Raw genomic sequence first — 20,939 nt, 5'->3', positions numbered from 1 at the left:
ATCTCCAGACGCCTGTGACAACCCCATGATGGAGCAAGGCCATTTAAACATAGCATGATAGGATTTTGTATAGGTGAGTTTCCTTTTGAACATAACATAAAGCAGAGATTCTCACAAGCTTTGCTATGAAATTTCTAACTCCAGAATTGTTAGCAGCAAAAGAGCCATCAGACTGACACTGTCCAAACAACTCTGGCAACATCTGCCAAAATGCTGAATAATTACAGGTTCTTGTTCTCTTCTCCAGAAAGAAGATGCCTGGTACCTGAGTAACTTGCAACCTGAAATAAATCACCCAGGATAAAATTGCCCATCTCTATGGGCACCACCCACCCTGCAGAGCATCCGAGGCCTCTGCCATCCAGACACTGCGGGGGTCAGGTGCCAGAGTGCCACTCTGCTCTCTCCCCATGGGAGAAAATTGTCAGCAACACAATCAGCTGAGTATCTTCAAACCCTGTTGCCACACAGCCCTCTGTGAGAGGGCCATACTACAGAGCAGAGATGCCTTCCACTCCAGCAGTTCTGCAAGCAGCTGAAATAGTACTTACAGGACCCACTGTTACTGCTTTGATCCTCAAAGCAATAATTTGATCCACTGCTGGCAAAATGTCATCTGGAAAATGCAGATGGAAGACTGGCCTGGTGTTTTTGCAGGGCTGCTATTCAAAAGCAACTGAGCCAGTACAACAACAGGCTTCAAAAATGCAGTCTCCCATGAGAACTGCCTTCAAACATTCCCATTGCACAGGAAGACGGTACCTGAGAAAGTATCGGATGGGTTATGGGAGCGTAGAGACAGATCTGTCTGCATTCAACACTATTAATGTGGCAGAAACACCCATTTCTGTTCTACAGCAAATTCACTCCAGTTAGCAACCCATGAGTGCAGAGACTTAATATTGGTGACAGTGCAATCACAAACAAACCCAACTTTGTCATTCTCCTGTTTCTTGTTTACTTTTCAAAGTACTGTGAACAATCTTGTAAGAGCAGAATAAAATGCATAAGAGAAAAACCTTCCCACTTAATCAACAGCACAGAACAATCACAAAGACAATGAATGGCAAGTGGTGCAAAGACTTGAGTTCATTCAACAAAATGTGAAAAAAATTGACCAAATAAATATTTCAAAAATCAAAGTCTGGAACCATGATATTTCCTTTCTTTTGAACTTGCTGTGCAATACAGAGTACATGATGTTACCTGGGGCAATGATCAGGGAAAAAAAGCTATTACAGTTCTATGGACATCACCAAATTACCCATTTACATGAATTTTAATGGCCAGAAGTCAATTTTTTCTCATTTTCAAAATGCATTCAATTCCAGTTCTTTAGATGTGCCTTTTCAGAAAAAAGAACTGTTTTACAGTATCTGCCAAAGACAGACTGAAAGCAGATAAAGAGACAATCTTTATAAAGAGACAATCCTTTGCATACATTTTAGTTTTGATCAAAGAGTGAAGCTTCAAAGATTAAACAATTTGATGGGTAACTCAGTGATCCTTAATCCGTTTAGATGGCCTTAATTTTACTTGTTTACTAAAATATTTTTAGGTAAACTGCTAAAAGAGGCAAGTCCTAAAAAACTTCCGTTTCATAATTAGAAGATGCATGCTGATTACAGATTTTAAAAATTACAGCCATAGTTTTAGTATACTAAAGTTATGCTTTTTAAAAGAAAATGTGCTCTACAGAAACCTACACTAAAGGGTTTATTACAGCTTCATAAAGCCCAGAACCCACAATATTCCCTTTCCCAACTTAATGTAATCTCTTTGTTCCTGCTGTTCCACTGCCAGGACTTTCAGTTTTGGAGGGTCTAAATTTCAAGTGGCTATTTGTATTTCTGGATTTTCTGACCACTGTGTTAAATTTTCAGTCAGGTAGTCTAGTTGTAGGGTTGTAGTAAGTTATCTTTGCAACTCAGTTATCCTTTTTCTTTTAAGAAGAATCAAAAAGCACTGCTGGAACGCCAAAAGAAACAAAAGGATTATGAAAGTCAGTAAGAGGCTCTGGTTTTTAAGTTCTGAGGTTTTTGTTCTTTAAAGCATAAGGAAATGAAAAGAGGACACACACACTTCCACAGGCCAAAGGTAGCAAAATGTATATTTACTGACACATTGCAGAAGCCCGTCAGTACATCTATGCTTTTGTATTCATCAGATTCACAAACATGCAGAGGAGGACAGCAGGACATCAGTGAAGCCGCAGGAAATGGTCTGACTGCTAATGCTCTAACCCTGGACTGTCAAGTCTCAGGAATTAAAATAGCCTTTAATATTCACAAATCAGAATCCCTGATGTAGCATATTCAACAGCATAGCGCCTTAGGATATTTATGTAAATCCCTTAGATAACAAAGATGAGAGAAAAAGGAGCTGACAACTAAACTGCCAGCTGCCAATTCACTGAACAGAGAAGCAATTAAGGTAACTGGGCTGCACACAGCATATTTTGCATATAAACTACTATGGCAAGAGCCTCAGAGAACCAGAGGCCAGAAGGGAGGAGACCACACTCCGAAACTGTCCCTCTGGCCTCCCTAAAGCAGAACTGAGAAGCTGGATGCAGGGATCATCCAGGGGCAGGAGGTTTGTCTAGAAAGCGATAGCAGGAGACAATGCCTTGGAAAGGGAAACTGCTTTTCAGGGAAGGTGGAAAATCCTTGAAGGAGAAGAAAGGCACCATTTTTGAAGTCTTTTCTATTTTAGTACTACAGGGGAGGGGTATGTGCTGACTCTACATAACAATACCCTGCCAGTGCTGCAAGTGAGTCCTCACCTCTGCAAGATACATGATGATTTATGTCAATGACTTATGTAAGATTTGTGACAGTGAGCTGGATCTAGGTATCTGCAGAGTTGTGGCTATGTGGTGTTATACCACAGCTTCTCTTGTGCTCCACAATCCTACATGGGCATTCTATACCCTAGTGACCATTTTTCAAGCAGCTGCATCCAGAGCCAGCAGCTTGTGCTGTACTGAGCAAGTACCTACTGGCAGGGCCCCATGGCCACCAAAACATGGGACACCATACTGATCCTAACCAGGAGATCACTATACTAATCCTAATCAGGAGACCATTGTACATCAAGGAGTCAATGATCCACATACCCTATGCAGGCCCAGGCCTGTGGTGCCCAAATACCTTGGCCAAGGGACAGACCCAGTCAGCTGGTAGGAACAGAGGAGTCTGCAGGCAAGTCCCACTCCGTAACAGGGATTACACTGCCTGCCTGCCCTCGTGTATGTAAGAGTGCAAGAAGTTCTCATGTGAACTTCCTTTCTGTCTGACAGTAGAAATTATCAACAGGGTTGATTTCTTGATAGAAAATCATATAGCAGCTTGAATGACCAAAACAAGGGAATGCCTCCACAGCCAGCATCTGTGTGGCACCATCAGAAAACTGATCCCATGCTCCACAAACACAGGGTGCCCAGCATCTGAAGGGACGTACAATTTACTTGCTATCTGTTTTCTTCCATTCATTTCCTATTATTACAACAGCTATTTTATTAAGCTATTATTATTGGGCCTTTCTTACTGGGATCCAGACAGAGCCCTGTACTCTGCCCCTTACCTCATGCCCCAGAGCATTCTCTGTCCATCCCTTTCTACCACCTGCTATAAATCCTCCCTCACCCTCATTGCACAAAGCCTCACAAGTTCCATGAAAAGGCCAAAAGGATTTATAATACAAGGAAATAGAAAAATACACATTAATCTTGTGATATTTTATCTTATACACGAGCCTTTTAGCTCCTTCTAAAGACCTCCCCTACTTCCTACTTGAGAGTAAATCCAATTACATCCAGTCCTCCTGCGCAGAAGCTGCTGCCAGTTAGCTTTTCATGTACAAACTAAAAGCTCCTGAGTGCACTGATGAAACTCGAGACCAGCAGGATGTCTGCCTTCTAAGAGGATTGCATCCTCCCTGAGCAGCAGTGTGCTTCAGACATGGCCCATTCAGTGAGAGAGAAGCTAACATTTTTGCCAAAGAAGAGGCACTGATTTCTCCCTGAAGAGATAATACCTTAACTATTTAAACAGGAGGGATTTTCGTAAAAAATAAAAAAAAGCCATTATTTTCATTTGAGCACTTTGTCTCTGCAGCACTGCTGTTCTATTTTTTGATGTATATACAGATGTCCTTAAAGCCAAGGGTGGAGGGGAGAGGGCTGCCAGCCTGCCTCCCAACACCAGCAGGCTAAAGGTGCCCACACTGGCTGGCCTGTACCAGCAGTCCCTGCAGCAGCCTTATGCCTAGATTCACACCTGATAACACAATGGGGACAAAGTGGACAAAGGAAAAGGCTGGCTGCCTTTCTAGGGTTTACTTGGAATTGATAGAAGCTGCTGGTCCTTCATTCTTGACCACAGGACGAAGGAGTTGAAATCTCTGCAGATAAATCAGTGCTTCTGCTAAATAAAAGGTCCTCTGAAGACACAAAGCATTCCAACAAACATGCAGGGAGAATAGTCACTATTAGACTATCCTTCCCTACTGCAATATTTTCACCCTTTCCTCTTGGCATTCTGTGCTTAATGCTTGCTCTTCCAAGCATTATCACATGTAGCACAAATATCTTACATATTATTATTACCAGTTATTTAAATAAAAGTAATTTATTTAAACAAAACAAAAATAGCATGTTTCAAAGGATGTACTGACATCTTAAGGAATCCTGCCTTGCTCAATGGTGGAAAAGAAATCATTTGCTTCACTTTGATCCAAATGTCAATTTTGTGGGAATATCTATTATTTAAGTTTTGAAAGGCCATCAGACAGCGGGAACAATGTAGTACTGTATCTCCAGTCATCACAAAAAGGAAGAAAAGAGAAGTATTTGTGTACATGGCAGTTTTTTGAAGTTTCTGTAATCTTCAAAGACACTCTACACTCTATTTTATTTTCTATCACTGACAAAATACATAATGGGCAATTATGTGGAAAGACTCAGCCTCCACATGATTGATACTTCCTTGCACCAAGTCCATACAAATGTTTAAGGGAGTTATATCTCAATTCATACTAGAGGATAGAGCAAAGGAAGAGTTACATTTTCATATGGTGAGAAGTACATTTTTATTTAATAAATGTACACTGCACATTAAAAATGCAGTGACTGTCTATATAAATATGCAAGTTATAACTTGATTATGCACACAAAAATAATTATTTTGTATGATTAATATGTAGTATTCAGACAATTAGGTTACTTTAAAAATGCAGCATAAGGTGGTATGGGATTTTTCATATATGAGCAGATAGCTCAAGTATCTTATTTAAAGTCAAGTTTCTATTTCCTGCTAAAAAAACCCCAACCATTATCAATAAAAACTTCAAGACATTCAATAAACAAGCACAGCTAGTGGTAAGCAAGCACTGATTATACTTTAGCTGTTCATCTCTTGGATTTTTTTCTGTATGGTGGTTCTTAAACTACTGCTCCTGCCATCTTACTGTGAGGCACCAGGACCTGACCAGCTGGAAGCACAGCCATCCCTGAAAGAATTGGATACACCAGGACTATACAAAAGGACTCCTGTGATTTTGTGTAATTTATTATCTTAAATCTCTTATACTTGTTGGGGCAATAAAATTGCACTAATTGGTTATGCAGATTTTAGGGCAACTCTGATGCACCATTTACTCACCAGACTACCCTGTCCTTCTGACACTTCTTGTAGGATTACTTCCACGGGCCAGAGATGCCAACTTTGGGAATGATTTTGCAATAGTAGCATCTGGCCCCTTGGCACACTCATCTTTGAGCTGTGCCAGCTTGGCAGTTGCCCTAAGGTACATCAAATGGTCAGAAAGCTAAGATAGTTCACTATCCTGGACATCACTTTTCCTCTGTCAGCAGTCTTCAGATTTGTCCTCTCACTTCCTTCAAAGCATCTGGTATCTTGGCACCTCCTTTTCTTACACATAAAGGTCAAAGCATTGTGCTTCTCAGAATTCTGAGAAAAGCCTCTGATTTTGCTAAGCAAATGTTTTTTGAAAATATGTCTTTTGTAGATGGGGAAAAAAGGTAGGGAGAGAGAGGAAGTGGGAAGGAAACAAATTTCAGATAGTAACTTCTTTCATATACCCAACTAGAACTGCAGGTAAGTATTCAGTATAAGGAAGTGATACTGCACCTTGCCTTGCAGAATAAATTAGAATAAAAATAGAATTGGAGCTGAGTTTCTGAAATGTATTCTCAACAGTTTCACAGGTAGCTTGAAGATACACTTTTACCCAGATTTGTTCTTTGATGAAAGCACTTCCATAAAGCAAAAATGGCATTACTGGCAGCCAGATACATCCTTATTAATAGACAGAGCTATCCAAGCTCTAACCCACCTCAAGTCTGGTCAAGTAGACACTACTGAAGTTTCTATCACATAGCACAATGATCAGCTCCATCCTCCTTCTCATCATTATACACCTGACAGATGGATTTCAGAGAGAGATGCAATTTAGATCCAAGTAGGAAAGGGCACATATCTACTGGCCTCCTTCATTTCCTGTCCACTGTGCCAGCCACACTTCTGTTAGGGATGAGATTCCCTGCGGAAATCAGAAGCTTTATATCAATTCAATAGTCTTCCTCTGTTGCCAACACTTTCAAAATAGGCTTATTTTATCCATAAATATATATGTGTATACTAGCTTAATGCTGTTGGTGTAATATATTAAGCATACAACTCAAACACTAGCTTTTGAGTTGTTGCAGCAGGTGGTCATGAACAGTTTTCTACTCACTCAGTAATAAAACACCTGAAAATCAAAGTAGAAAACAGGATTTTTCCCTCAGAATATCAAAACAAACATTTTAATGTTATTTCTGACTGAAAAAGTTAAGTCCAGATTAAGTTTCTGTTAAGTTGCAATTTCTACAGAACACATTGTTTGTGAATATATCCTTTCCTCTCCTCTACTCTGGAAACATCACATTCATTAGTACTTGCACCTCTAAAAAGAGAATGCCTCAATCCAAAATTCTAAACTCAGATTTCTTCTGGAGCTCATATCTACATTTCTATTATATAGACTTTATACAACTACATCTTTAAATAATTTAAGAAATTCAGTTCTTAGAGATATGTTTGTTCATTTTCAGGTCACCAAGTTGCTGAAATAACACAAAATCTGTAATAGTCACAAACAAAGTATTTAAAATTTTCTACACAACTCCATGATTCCAAAGCACTTCACTAACCTCCAATCAACTATGAAGGAAAAAAGCATTATATGCTGGAGCACAAACTTTCTGAGCTTCAAGTTACATATTTCAGGCACTAGAAGGATTAAAAAAGAGTATAACTCCTTTGTACAGCAACTGAAAATGAACAGAGGTGGAAGAAGTTATTTGTGTCTGAATGAAAGGACAGCAGTGCAGACACACGGCACAGAATTGCACTCAGCTGCAGCAGCAGGTAAGGCCAACCATAGGTTAATACAGATCAGGGGTCAAACCTGACATTAAACCTGGGCTAACAACTCCCAGTAGCATACAGCTCTGCAGAAACACAGCCTCCATACAGTTACCAACGACTCTGAAACATAGCACAGCACACCAGAACTTCTCTTGCCCTGGACAGGAGGTAGGTGTCCCCACCTTTGCATTTTTAACTTCTCCTGAAAAAGTAACCATACTCTTCTACACCCTTTTATCTACCACCAAAAAAGTGTCTCAGCAAAGACAGCAGAAGGGGATGCATGCCTTTGCCTATCTCATTCAGATTCCAGCATAATTTGTGTGAAGAACAGATCTGGTTTGCCTTATACTAATTCATCAGATCATGCACCTGCAGCTGAGGTTCAGGCTTGTGTTCACTGCACACACATTCAGTCATCTGCATGTGAAAGGGGGGATGGATCCATAGACAGGTCATGCCTAAAACTACCTTCAGTCTTCCTTTGGTTCCTGCAAGCTGGAGCACTAGGAAGTTACTCATCTATTTAAAAATAAGTTTGTGTTCAACCACTTCATCCCAGCTATTAGTAAGAGGTTGGACAAGACCCCTTGGTAGCTTCCCAGACATGAGCCAAGTTTTGAAAGTCAAAGAGAGCTGTGAAGACGAATCAGAATGTGGCCAAACTACTCCCAGCACACTGTGGGTGAATATTTACATTAGTGTGTGACCATCCATGGTATGAGTCTTTTTCTGCTTTCCTAGATTGAATAAACAACATCATCTTGAAGCAACAAATAAAGTCTTCACCCCCACAACATTTCTGTAAGGCATTTCACTGTGGTAATGGATTCCCTGCCTCCCCCACCCCCACTGGCTGCTCCTCAAGGCTGACAGATGCCTTGCCACAACAGATCCTCGGCAAGTGATTAACAGCATGCCAAACTTAGAACCTTAGCTGACTAACACAAAGTTTTGTGCATGTATAATCCCTTAGACAGAAACCACTGACCAAGTCTGAAACTAATTCTGGACCCAGCTGCATCTAAACTTCCTCTGAGAAAGAGCTTAAAATGTAAGGGGGTCTTCTCTGTATCTCATAACTCAACAGGAGGGTCTCCATGACAGCTTTTTCTGACCCATCCTCTATGCAGTAAATAATCAAGTGTACCTTGTCATTAAATCTTGCTAACCGCTGTCACATTTACTATCAAACATTGTGAAACAGTCATCACTTCTCGCTGATGAGTGAGGTGCATCACTCTATCCATGACATTCATACATCCAAGGAATTATTTTGGTCTCAAATAAAAACCTTTCCTGAAACAACTATTAATCCAAATTTTGATTCAGAAAAAAATTGTAGAGTATCTAAAGAAAATAAACTTATTTTTGCAGTGAACCATACCAAAGTAACAATATGTTTATACCAAGTTTTAGTTGCATTTTCAAAGTGATAAATGTCTTTGGCATTTCCACTTAAAACAATCCAACATATCATAAAACAGAAAGACAGCAATGCATAAAGTAATTGGTAATACTTAGATCCTTTAAAGATAAATATAGCATTAAGAAAAGCACATCCTATTTTATAGACTCAGTCTCATTTCTCAAGGAAAGGTAGAATTGAAAGAGCTGCAAAATCAAACTAAGTCATTTATCAAAGAAGACTGTCCATCCTTTCCATATGGGCATTTTATTTCATACAGATCAGTAAATTCTTTGATAATGCAGCTGTCATTCTTATTCAGAATTTGTTCTAAAGGATTCATTATGTGCCCAAGATTAACTTGACTTTTGTCTCACGGACTGTCTTGAACCTTTCCCTTTGAAGGAGCTAGAGGAATAAAATAACACAGCAATTGTCTGTTCAGACAGACAGCAATCATCTTTAACAATAAACATACTTCACAGGAAGCGACTCAAGTACGTTTTACTGCTGGTATGATTTAAAGATCTTAATTAACATTGCTCTATTTCCCAAAGGAAAACAGCTGCTCTTGGTGACAAGGCATTTTTGGAGCACTCCACAAACTGCAAGCAGAACTGAACACTATCATGTACACCCATGGCAAAGCTTTTAAAAACCTTTACAGAAGAAAGCAAAAGGAAACAGCAGCTTTAATTAGATAAGACAGAAGGGTCAGGGGAGCAGTAACTGTTCCATACACTAGAACAGAGTTCCTAGATACACAAATGACTATAAAGACTCCTTCACAGCCCTGGAAACACTAAGACTAGGCAACACAAATGCTAAACATTGTAAGGTTCTTTTCTGGATGCAATGCATTTTATTTACTCTTCATTAGCATTTAAATCACAGAAGAAACAATTCTTAGTTAAACTTTTATATATATATATAAATTAACAGATTGCACTTCCTGACCCTACAGGGACTAGTATCTCCCAAAGAATGCTGAAAAACCATAGCAAGAAAAAAAATCATTGCAATTTCTATAGCTATAGTGTCAAAAAAAGCTTAGGTAAACAACCCTTAATGGAAAATAAAATGTAAGGAATAGATTTTAGAAAATGAATCTATCTTTAAGTTCTGGTGAGAAGAAGCAGTTAATTGCATAGAGTTCTAGTGCAAAGTTTCAAAGTCAGATAAACACTACCATCTAAAAAGACTTAAGAGACTGAACGTGTTGGTGCAGCTCACTGAAATACCAAAGCAAATGGTAAGACAAACAATCAGGTGAAATAAGCACAGTTTTTACAGACACTTACTTGAATGGTGTGAACAGAATTGACAATGTAGTTTCCTTTTTCTGACTCATCTTAACCTGCATAAAAGAGCATTAAATCATTACATGCATGTGGCAACAAGACAAAAAAAGTGTATCAGGAATTAAACTACAAAGATCACAGGAGATTTCTAAGACTTTGGAAAAGGAATGAAATCACACTGTCAATATGCTGTCCACGAAACTGGATATTATACTCAAGTACGCACAACTCCTCTGAGTTGCTGGAAACTCAGACCTGCTCTAAAGTAAATAAAATAAACCATGCTCCAGCCACTGCTTTTCTCAGAAGGCCTTCTACAGTTTGCAGGATAAAAGGAAGACATGGCTAGAAGTGTTACTGGGCTTCAGTGACGACCACCCTCAATGAAACCAGCACCATTTAAGCCAGACAGGCACCAGTACACTGCAGCAAACACTGCCAAAGCAATGATGTAAATCAATTAACCTGCACACGGACAAAAATAGAAGGTTTTGGTGCCATCAGAGCCACTTTGTCCAAGGTCCTCCAAAACATCTTCAAGGCCTCCTGCAGCTGCCTGACTGAAGTCTGACATCTGGCATAATGTGCAGTCAGGAACTTCCTAAGCACGTTACTTGTGAAACCTGGCAGCTGGAAGTAGCAACCCACACATTTCATCCTATCCATCCAAGGCAACATCATCTCCAGGGAGCACAAACTGTGGTCAGGTCAGCCCATCACAGGAAAAGTAAAAATCCACTTGGCATATCTAAGCCAGTCTACTTCTTCTTCAGCAGAGAAGAAGGAAATTCAAAGGAAATGCAGACAGGATCATTCCAATACAATGCTAAAAACAAGCCAACAACAACAACAATAACCCAGCACTACAGAACAAGAGAACAAAGCAAGCTCAAAGGAAAGGAGAAGCAGGACTACTTCGTTTTTTAAATAATCTCCAAGATGCCAATTTAACTGAAAAATATCTGAGACATCCTTAATTCTTAAAGCAGAGGTCTTCCAGCTGCAGAGGTGATATCAGCATGCTTCAAACTTCACACCCAACCCCACCAGTTACTTTCCCTGTTAACATGCCAGCTCTCCACCATATTGTTGAAAGTGATTCTGCTGCTGACACTGCCACCCTGGTATCCACATCTTTGTGAACACGGCATTCACAAAGGGACAGAAGAATCAGAAGGTGCTAATCTAATGCAAATCATCTCATGCTATTTCATTGTTTCACTATCATGACATGAATTTCCAGATAGGATAACAGTTCTTTTGTGTCTGAGCTTCTATCTGTGGAGGATGGTTTTTCCCTCAGAGCATTTCTATGCCTTGCCAAAACTGGGATTTTGGGATTTTGGCAAGTTTCTCACTCCACTGCTTAGTGAAACAGAACCTTTTTTATTTGGACCACTCATGTGTTCCCATAATGTAATATCCAATATTAAATGAATCAAGACAGAGAAGCCAGAGATGAACACTTGCAAAGCAAAACAACAGATATAACAGCATTAGCTGAAAGTTAATTAGGCCACTAATTTAATTTCTTTAATGCACAGGAGCCTATTACTTTTCTGATCTGTTTGTGTACTGACCCTGATTTAAGGCCCTGTCTCCCAGCCCCCATTGCAAAGGCATTATTTCCCTTCTCTGGTACTAGTATTCCACTTACATACTGTAAGTAGGTTTACATTAACACACATAAACATCACCATTTTTGTTAAGAAGCAAGAAAAAAGTTATTCATTCTCCTCAGAAAAAAAAACCAACCAAACGTCATTATTAAAGTCTTTCAAGTTTCTTCAGATAAGTCTCACAGCTATTCAATCAAATGAATGTGCATTCAATTTTAATCCTTTCAACTTAGCACACTATGTATAGGCTAAGTCAAACAATTACTTTACACATAGCAACAGCTATTATTCAAATAAGTTGGGCTTTTTTACCATATGTTTAGTACCTTAAATTGCTCAAGAATCTGAACAGCATTGGTAAACATGCTTTCTGCTTTGAAAAGAGCACTAGTGTTCAGATACTCCAGAGGTAGAGTTCCCTGAGGAAGACAAATACACATGATAAGTAAAAAAAAAAAAAAAAAACCCAAAAAAACAGGAATTTCTCTTAACTGAATTGCTGGCCAAATAAACAGTAAGAACACTTCAAATTACTGCTGAAATAACTCATGTAACTCCTTTGAAAATACTCCTCTCACACAGATTTGCAACATCATAGGGATTGTCATATCTCAGCTTCTACAGGAATGGAAAAAACATAAATAACAGAAGCTGTTACTAAACTATATACTATAAAATAATATAAACTCAACCTTTAATCAGAAGTCATTTGTGATACCCCTAACAGTCTTCCACCCAAAGCCTCACCTGGGCCTGACTCAATCCAGTACTTGTGGTAGGAAAGGGAGCAGTTCCCATGCCACCTTGTGTTGGGCAGCTTTCCTCACATGACCAGCAATGAGTGCAGGACAGGGGGACAATCCCTGGGACAGAGTCTCCAGAAGAAATATTTCAAAAAATAGCTGTAAATAGGTGTTTATATGTGAAACTAGCAGTGTGACAGCACACTGATGAAATGCTAATTGTCAAATCGATATTTACGAAGCAACTTTTGGACTATGCAATAATACATGAGAGAAATTAAAAGAAAAAGCCATCTCACTGAACAGATGTTATCTTGTGCCTCTAAATTAGAGGCACAAGATAACATCTGAAGAAAGTACACTAGTTTAATCAAGAAATAATTGAACATTAAATTGCAGGAACCGGCTTGTTTACAGGCTTAGCTTTCATGACCACAATCAGGTGTTATTCAAACCATATTGCATTTTTACCATCCCTAAAAACAAAGCAACAAAAAACTTTTATATAGTCAAGAGTATAAAGTTGCAGATTACAAAAGGACCGGCTGCCTCTCCAATTAAAAGCCCTATACAATACATTAAAAAACTTTAAATTTGTACTCTAAACTAAAGATACACATATAAAATTAAAACTACAAACAGTCTTCACACCCTATAGCACTTTTACTAGTCTGTAATCCTTCTCCTTACACACCTCAAGTCTTGTCCTCAACGCCTCTTCCTTTATGGTGAATAGATTTTTATAACATAGAAAAACATTTGTACTTCTTACCACAGAGTTCAAAGGGAAAGGCACACCAATAAGGGAAGCCATCAGTGGTGCTATATCAGCCTGTGCAAACAGAAGCATTCCCATTTTAACATAGTTTCAGCCTCTAGAGATAATAAATTCAGCTTAATTTTAATGTGTCTGCATATGCAAAAGATAATTATGTAATATTGCCAAATTATACATATAGCTCTCCTTTACAGTTTTTTAGTTTCTAGTAGTCATGGCATGACTAGATTCAAAATGTGAAGCTCCGCTGCTGAACAAGCGTGAAAAAATATATTTCATTTAAAAAGCAAATATAACCACCCCAGTATTTATTTGCAGGAATTCAGCACCTCCTTTACTTCACTCAGAGGCATACCACTTTTTATAACTATTTATATGACCAAAATAACTAATTTCATATTTACAGTTTTAAGCAGTATACTGGATATACTGCTTTTCACAACATTCTTTATCCCATGCCTCCACAGTGCAGATTACTCACCTTCTCCCCTTCCGAGGGAGTTTCTGCAGTTTTTTAATGTCCAATCAGCTCTCAGAAAGGGCCTTCAATCTACACCAAGGCATCTCATAAAATAAGTTACCATTTCCTTCTATTTGTGATAATAAACACTGCCTCATACCAGGTTTATATTTTACCTTAATATAAAACTACACACCAAAATTCTTTGTTTCTCCAGCATAAATCTGAAGAAACTGCACAGAAACCACAGGCCCTGCTCCAGCCTCAGATCTACTGGGCAGACTTCAAACCATTATTTATGGAGAAAAACACACCTGGAGTGTAATGATAATTAGAAGTCTCATTTGCTATTTTTACCCCTAGTCCCACGTGTAGTACAGGACAAAAGCTCTGTCTTTGGGAACTCCATTATCCAAGACAAAGTAAGACTCTTCTTTACAGTCTCAAAACAAGTATGTCATAACTCATACCAGCCTTGAGAGGAAAACTAATCTTTTTTTGTAGTTTTTTACAAGGGCTTTGATGAAAGCAGTTGATCCAGAACGTTCCCAACTTGAACCTTCTAGCATGAGATTATTTCCCTTGTTTGAGTAGGTTTGGAGTCTGTTATTCATATATTGGTTTTTGTAGGATGATGAAGCACCACAGTTTAAAAAAGCTTGACTGATTTAGGATCAAAGGAAAAGCAGCTCACATTCTTTTCTTCCTTCACAGTACTAATTGTCTAAATTGCAAAATATTTGGGTCACAATCACAGATGAAAAAAAACCCCACAGTTTACCACTATAGCAAGAAATGATTTTGATTTAGTAACAGCGGCTTGGGGGACCTGGTGTATTGTACTGCACTCTTCCTACAGCTGTGTGGGATTCCTTAAATAAATGGTGCAATAATGCATCTCCTGGAGAAGTTGTGTGTGCCACTGTCATGTGTCAACAAGCAATTTGAACTTATCCTCATAATGTTATTGTGGTTCCTGTTTCTAGGGAAATGGTACACTGGTGTGATCATTCATTTAAATTAAGCAAACTACTTTAAATCACACAAAACTTATAATTTAAGGTGAAAACTTATGAACTATTAAATTAGGTATGTTTGATACCTGATTGACATCAAGCCTCTTCAAGTTCTCCAGTTTCCATTCTGCAAGAAACAACAGAGCACCTGAACAGCTAATCTACACAGATTTGAAAGGACAGTTCAAGTTCAGTTGACATTTAATATCTTGATGCCATTTTCTGTAGTGTTGGTACTAAAGAAAATTATGATTTTACATGAGGATGCTAGCTCAAGAAGGGTTACAGATGGAACTCAACAGGCAGAAACAACAAAATGCATTAATTTCAGTTCACATTTTCAATTATCCAGCAGGATAAATTGCTGCCTGCAATTGTGACCTAGATCAGAAGAAAAAAGGCCAAGGCTTTTATTTTTTTCAGCACAGTGATGTATTACCTCCTGTGCCAACTGAAAGAATCAAACTCGGATTTAGGAGATTTATAGCATCTCTTCAACAGTTTGTAAAAAAGGCTAACCCCAGGTCCTAAATGCACTGGTACAGCATGGTACAAACATTAGATCCTAAAGCATTGGTACATCATACAAAAACCTGGTTGAAAATTATATTTTCCTGCTCTATGCTAGCCTCTAAGGAAATAAAGAGAAAATTGCCTGCTTTCTTTGGGGGTGGAGAGTTATTTAAAAACAGAGTTTAGCAAGGTCTGGTTTTGGTTTTTTCTTTATACATCTGCAGTATTGCATACACCAAACTTATTTTCAGCAATTAGTTCATACCACTGCTACCTTGGGGGGTTTGAGTACAGGTCCACTGTTATTTGGTCCCACAAGCACCCTGAAGAGCAGACTTGTACTTTAACAGTAGCGAGACAGCTACCGGGAGTTCCCATGGCAACACAGTGGAAGTATTAGCAGCATTAATCACCAATTCTGTTAAACTTAAACCAAAAGGTACAAGTTTGCTTCCTTTTGCTTCCCAGGAAAGGAAATGGATTTATATTACTAGAAACAGATTCTTACGTATATTTCTATTATATAAATGAATTGCCCGTTTTCCTTTTAAATACAATTTTCCAAAGAAAAACATTGGAAAACTGTCTATGCACACACAAAATGTGCCTACAGTAGGAAGAAACTGTATCTCTGCTAGAGAAACCATCTCTTTCTGTCAGAAGTTTTTCCATCTCCATGTGCCCTACTCTGATATTCCAAAATGCAGAACTGACATCTGCTTTGGACCAGGAGCCACAGGACTGAGCCCAGGAACTCCTAAGGACTGGGACACACCTACAGACTGGCCAGTCCAGGCTGTACTCCCAGGAGTGAGGTATCTTAGCTGCCTACACTGGTTTATGATTCCAGCTCACTGTCTAGGTTTCCTCTACAGTGATCAGCACTTTTCCACTCATTTTTTAGAGGGTTTTTTTTTTACCTTTATCCTGCCCTGCTTTTACTGCAGCCCGCTGGGCTGTCAGATGCAAACAGTCCGGGGGAACAGCAGGAAGTGCCAGTTCAAAAAGAGGCTGAGGATGAGGCTACATGAACCAAAGAAAATCTCACATAAAACCTCACAGAAGCCAAACTAGTGGAGGGTACACTGAGCTCTCTCAGTTGTGACAAAGCAGGCTGAGCCCCCTACAAAGCAGGCTTGTATCAAGCACCCCACATCCTGATGCTGCAGGAGGTTGTGCCTTCACTCACAAGCTCCTCTGGGCTTGTGCTCCAGGGCCAACCATCAACCCCTGAGGAGCTAGAGAGCAGTTCTGTAGTCTCCTTTCTGAAGAAGGGTCAAACCAGTGGCCAAATGGGTAATACCACATGTCGCCCACAGGATGCAAGGCTGCCATAACAAATCTTTCCTAGAGGATTGCATGAGCAGGCCTGAGGGAAGGCAGAGCACAGGTGACAAAACTGATGAGGAGAAGGCTGCCAACCCAGAGCAGACTCTCTGCCCTTCTGGCCATCCAAGGAACACATTCATCTCACTGTGACAAGCTGGACAGGCTAAGTCCTGCCTGTTGGCACTGCCTTTGGGGGGTATGAACCCTCCATGGCAACAATGAGAAGAAAGACAATTCACTGAGCTGCCTACAGCTTGCTTGCACTGAACAGATCGTAAGAAGCTTGTCAGCATTAGAAACATTCTGTCAATATTTCCATAAACACTTGGAGAAATTAGAAAGGATTGTCAATAGATGAAAGAACTTGAATATTGGAGCATGCAACTAGAAATGTAAGCCTGACACCTGCATACATCAGTGACACAGCGGTCTTGAAAACACCCTCCTCCCCTGTGCACAGTCACAGCTGCAGCTGTATGGAACAGGAAAGACAGATTCAAAGAACATTTCAAGGGAACTCTTTTAAACAGCTTTTCTTTTATACATTAACTTTGCGAAGATACCTGGGATTGTAACAATGGAGTAGTTGAACTGTATTGACCTGTGCAAGTGCCAAGTTCCATGTCAACAATTCTCTCTTTACTTCTAAGCTACGTAACCTACTGGAAGCTCTGATGTACTGCCATAGAAAGAACAGTCCCTTTTTAAGAAGATACTTATTTCTCAAATAGAAATTCAAACTCCCAAGATACTCAGAGCGTCTCAAATCTCCAATAGAGATCATCCTTGCCAATTAAGAATATGTAAGGTCTAAACAAAGCAACAACATGCTTGACAGACGCAAAGCTAGTAAAAAATGAATGGAGAAATTTCTGATGTTTGCTTTGGTGTGCTTGGTTTTTTGTGAGGTTATTTGGTTTGCTTTTTTTTTTACCTTTAGAAGGAAAATATGAAGCAGGCACAGCAGGGTGCAGACAAATGTCATCCTTTAAGTAAATACACACTGCCTAATAGATGAGGGCCATATAGCTTTCCCTACTGTGCACCTGGGAGTCAGCTCAATGCTCATCTTTTTTGAAATCTCTCACATCATTTTCATCATGACTTTAAGTCAGATGTTGAGGTTTGTACTAAAGCTGCTGACAATCATGGAAACTGACAGACGTAAAATTCAACTATTGCAGATCAACCCTTAGATATCAAATGTCCTTAAAAGTCTAGCAGATCAGCCATCACAAACACCAAAATCAGTTGTTTTATTCTGTTTTCTATCCTTTTTCCTACAACTCATTTTCAATTTTATCACAGATGTCACCGTTTTATAGCAGCAGTTAGGTGCAAAGAGTGAAAAGTTAGCACTACTTCTGAAATTACCTAAGCTGTTACCAAATACCTTCTCAAGAACAGGGCGGAGTTAAAACCTCAGGGCTGAAGTAATTTTTGCCTGTTTTCTCTAATGTACCTTGACAAACAATCCAATAAAATAGGAAGTCATTACCTCATTGATCATGAGCAACAACCCAAGACTGAAGGCATCTTAAGAAACAGAGCAGGCCACAAGAATGGGGCACATGAAAGAGGAACAGATTGAACAATTTAATCACATATTAAAGACTCTCTAACCCCACTGATATTTTAGTAAGACAGCGTTTATTGCATTATGTATGTGAAATAAGAAAAACTCATTCCTTTAAAAAAAAGTTTACTCTTAAATAAATTAGAAAAGGGAAAAATAACAGTGAAGAATCACAGTTTTTCATTGAAAAAAGCTGTTTACATTTGCATAACAGCTGCAAGGATGCAAATGAGACAAGACACCCCCTGGAAAGTCCACAGGGTTGTGCTGTGAAGTTAGAAAGGTGTCTTTGAACTTGTCAGCTTATGTTTCTGTACTAATAGCATTCAACCTCTGGGAGTTAAAAATTAAGTCTCCTGGAATGAAGTTTTAGGAGCATGAATAGCCTCCTGTCAACAAAGAGAGAAAGTTTTCAATTCTATGATTAGAAAAGAAAACTGACTGATGTTAAATACCTAATTTTGCAGTAGCTTCCTTAGACATACCCTGTTACCTTTTCCTTACACATCACACAAAGCAAATCACACTTACTGAAATGCAACAGATGTTAGTGAAGCTCAACAGGTGTAATGGTTAAAAACATCTCAGTTTCCACCACAATCTTTCACGTAAGTCTTATATTTTACCTACCTTTCAAAAAATTGTCTTCAAATAACTGGGTTGTAACTTTCTGTGGATAATTTACCCCAGCACCCCAAACAATCAGTGGTGTTAAAGTTTCTGAGGGATGACCAGCTCCATGGGATCCTAAGATACACCAAACAAGAAAAACAGAAACTTTAAGACATGTGCTGTAAAAACAAACAAAATCTACATGCAATAAAGATATGCACAGATGTATTAAGCTCTTGATACAGAGATATGAAAAGCCTGTTACAAACAACCTATTCCAGCTTCATATCTTATTTTTATGTCACTAACAATAAGGGCTAAATTCAAGTTTCAAGTTGGGAAATCAGTATCAGTTAAGTCAAGACTAAATAGATAGAACTTTTTATATTAAAACCCCCAAATTTTTAACATACAGAAAATAAAGCCATAATATTTTTAAAGCCTCAACATATGGAGGAGTTACCAGCTCAAAACACGTACATGTGCTTATCCTGAGCATCTCAATGAAACCAAGAATGCCTGATTTCAGTAATAACAGGCACATGTGGAAAAAAAATCATATAGAACTGACCTCTGAATAAGAATTAGACTTCCACTTCAAAACCAGAAAGCAATATTCATTGGAACTGTCATCCTTCCAACAGTGATAGAAGTTCATTTTTAAGGTTTTAAAGTCTAGTAGCACACTCCTTAAAAATTGACAAAACATTATTTTCTTCCCTGGGGAAATTGATTCCCTCCAGATTAACACATCAGCCACCAAAAGCAGGAAGGTTGAAAATGACATCTCAGCAGCAGTTGTACTAAAGCAGGAGCCACATGAGCTTGAAAGAAACAGTGGTCATTGAACCCAGTGGGTGAGGTACCACAGCAGTGAGATAACCCAGCCTCAAAGAGAAGGACTTTGTTATACAAACCCTATGTGGGTCCCTGCATGGTCTACAAGATTAGACATTTTCCTTATATTTGCATAAACACATGCTCTTCCCTGTCTATAAATATATATTTTAATGAATACAAAGGACAGACAAAGCACACTGTTGTGCAACCTTAAGGCTATTCCCAACATCATACCCAATTCTGTCCTTAAAACAATCACTGTGGCACAGCTGAAGAGCCAACTTTGCTTATTTTAAACAACCCAAAGCTTAAGAACACACTGGTCTGGGAATTAGATTTCTGACGTTTCTTGGTGGGCACTCTGGGTTCAAGAAACAGCAACAATTGCTTTCCTTTGAAGAACTTAGGAAAAGAGCTTATGGAGAGAGCACTTCCTGCATCTGCCAGGAACCAGGGATTATTTCTTATATCCATTATATTCTTATTACTGCAGGAGTAAAATTTAGCCAAGCCACCAGCTCCATCAGCATTTCACTGAGATTCTGCCTCTATGAATACTTTAAGATAGATAGAACTGAGAAAGGCAGCTGTACCTATTCCCTCCCTGTTATAAAGAACTGCTTCAGTTCTGATCTGAATAACAAGAGGGGAAGAAAAATAATTCTTTTCAGCTAAGTCAGTTCCAGGTTCCACCTCCAGCACTCTCCAAATACTTTTTCAGGGGAAAGGGGAAAAAAGGATGCTGTTGTTTAGCTGTTTGTTCCATAGTCCAGCACACCACACAGGTACTTGTGCCAGGATGGTAGCAGAAACAAGAGGCCAAGGTGAGGGTGGGTATGGAACGCCCTGTGTTGGTGGTCAGCAATTCCATCTGACATCAATTAAAGCAAAATCATGGGGTCAGACTGAGAAAGCAAGTGACATCATTGGCTTTTGCCAGCAACCATAATGTCTTTGATCATGTCTAATTCAGATGATATTTCTTTCCTTAATAGCCCCTCCCCATCCTTCCAATGTTTAATTTGTTTTAAAACTGGTGAACATCCCATTTTGCAAATAACCACTGAAAGGCTGCAGCAGGGGCCGATATTTCCAACCAGCCCAAATAAAAACTCCTGAACTATCCTTCAGACAGCTCACAACAGGCCTGAGCAGAACCTCTGGGTTGCTCTCATATTAACTAAAGTCAACTTCAAAGTTATTAACACTTCTTCAAAGCCTGAAGAAGTTACTCCTAACACCTTTTATTCCCCCTCCAAAGGATCCAGTACATAATGAGAACACCCCTGCAGCTCACTTTGGCAGTGAGGG

At 39.1% G+C, this 20,939-nt stretch overlaps 1 protein-coding gene across 1 annotated transcript in view; it reads right to left on the bottom strand.

Annotated features, from left to right (window-relative positions):
* Positions 1 to 20,939, bottom strand: part of PIGN (phosphatidylinositol glycan anchor biosynthesis class N) — an 86,149-nt gene that overhangs the window by 46,035 nt on the left and 19,175 nt on the right. Inside the window, exons 7-11 of the mRNA XM_053984037.1 lie at positions 18,807 to 18,923; positions 14,845 to 14,885; positions 13,277 to 13,336; positions 12,088 to 12,180; positions 10,143 to 10,198 (exon numbers count right to left, since the gene is read on the bottom strand). Of these exons, the coding sequence (XP_053840012.1) occupies positions 10,143 to 10,198; positions 12,088 to 12,180; positions 13,277 to 13,336; positions 14,845 to 14,885; positions 18,807 to 18,923 (367 nt within the window). The remainder of the gene's footprint in view (positions 1 to 10,142; positions 10,199 to 12,087; positions 12,181 to 13,276; positions 13,337 to 14,844; positions 14,886 to 18,806; positions 18,924 to 20,939) is intronic.

The sequence above is a fragment of the Vidua macroura genome, chromosome 1 (assembly GCF_024509145.1).
Source record: "Vidua macroura isolate BioBank_ID:100142 chromosome 1, ASM2450914v1, whole genome shotgun sequence".
Taxonomy (NCBI): Eukaryota; Metazoa; Chordata; class Aves; order Passeriformes; family Viduidae; genus Vidua; species Vidua macroura.
This window is presented reverse-complemented; position numbering and strand designations above follow the sequence as displayed.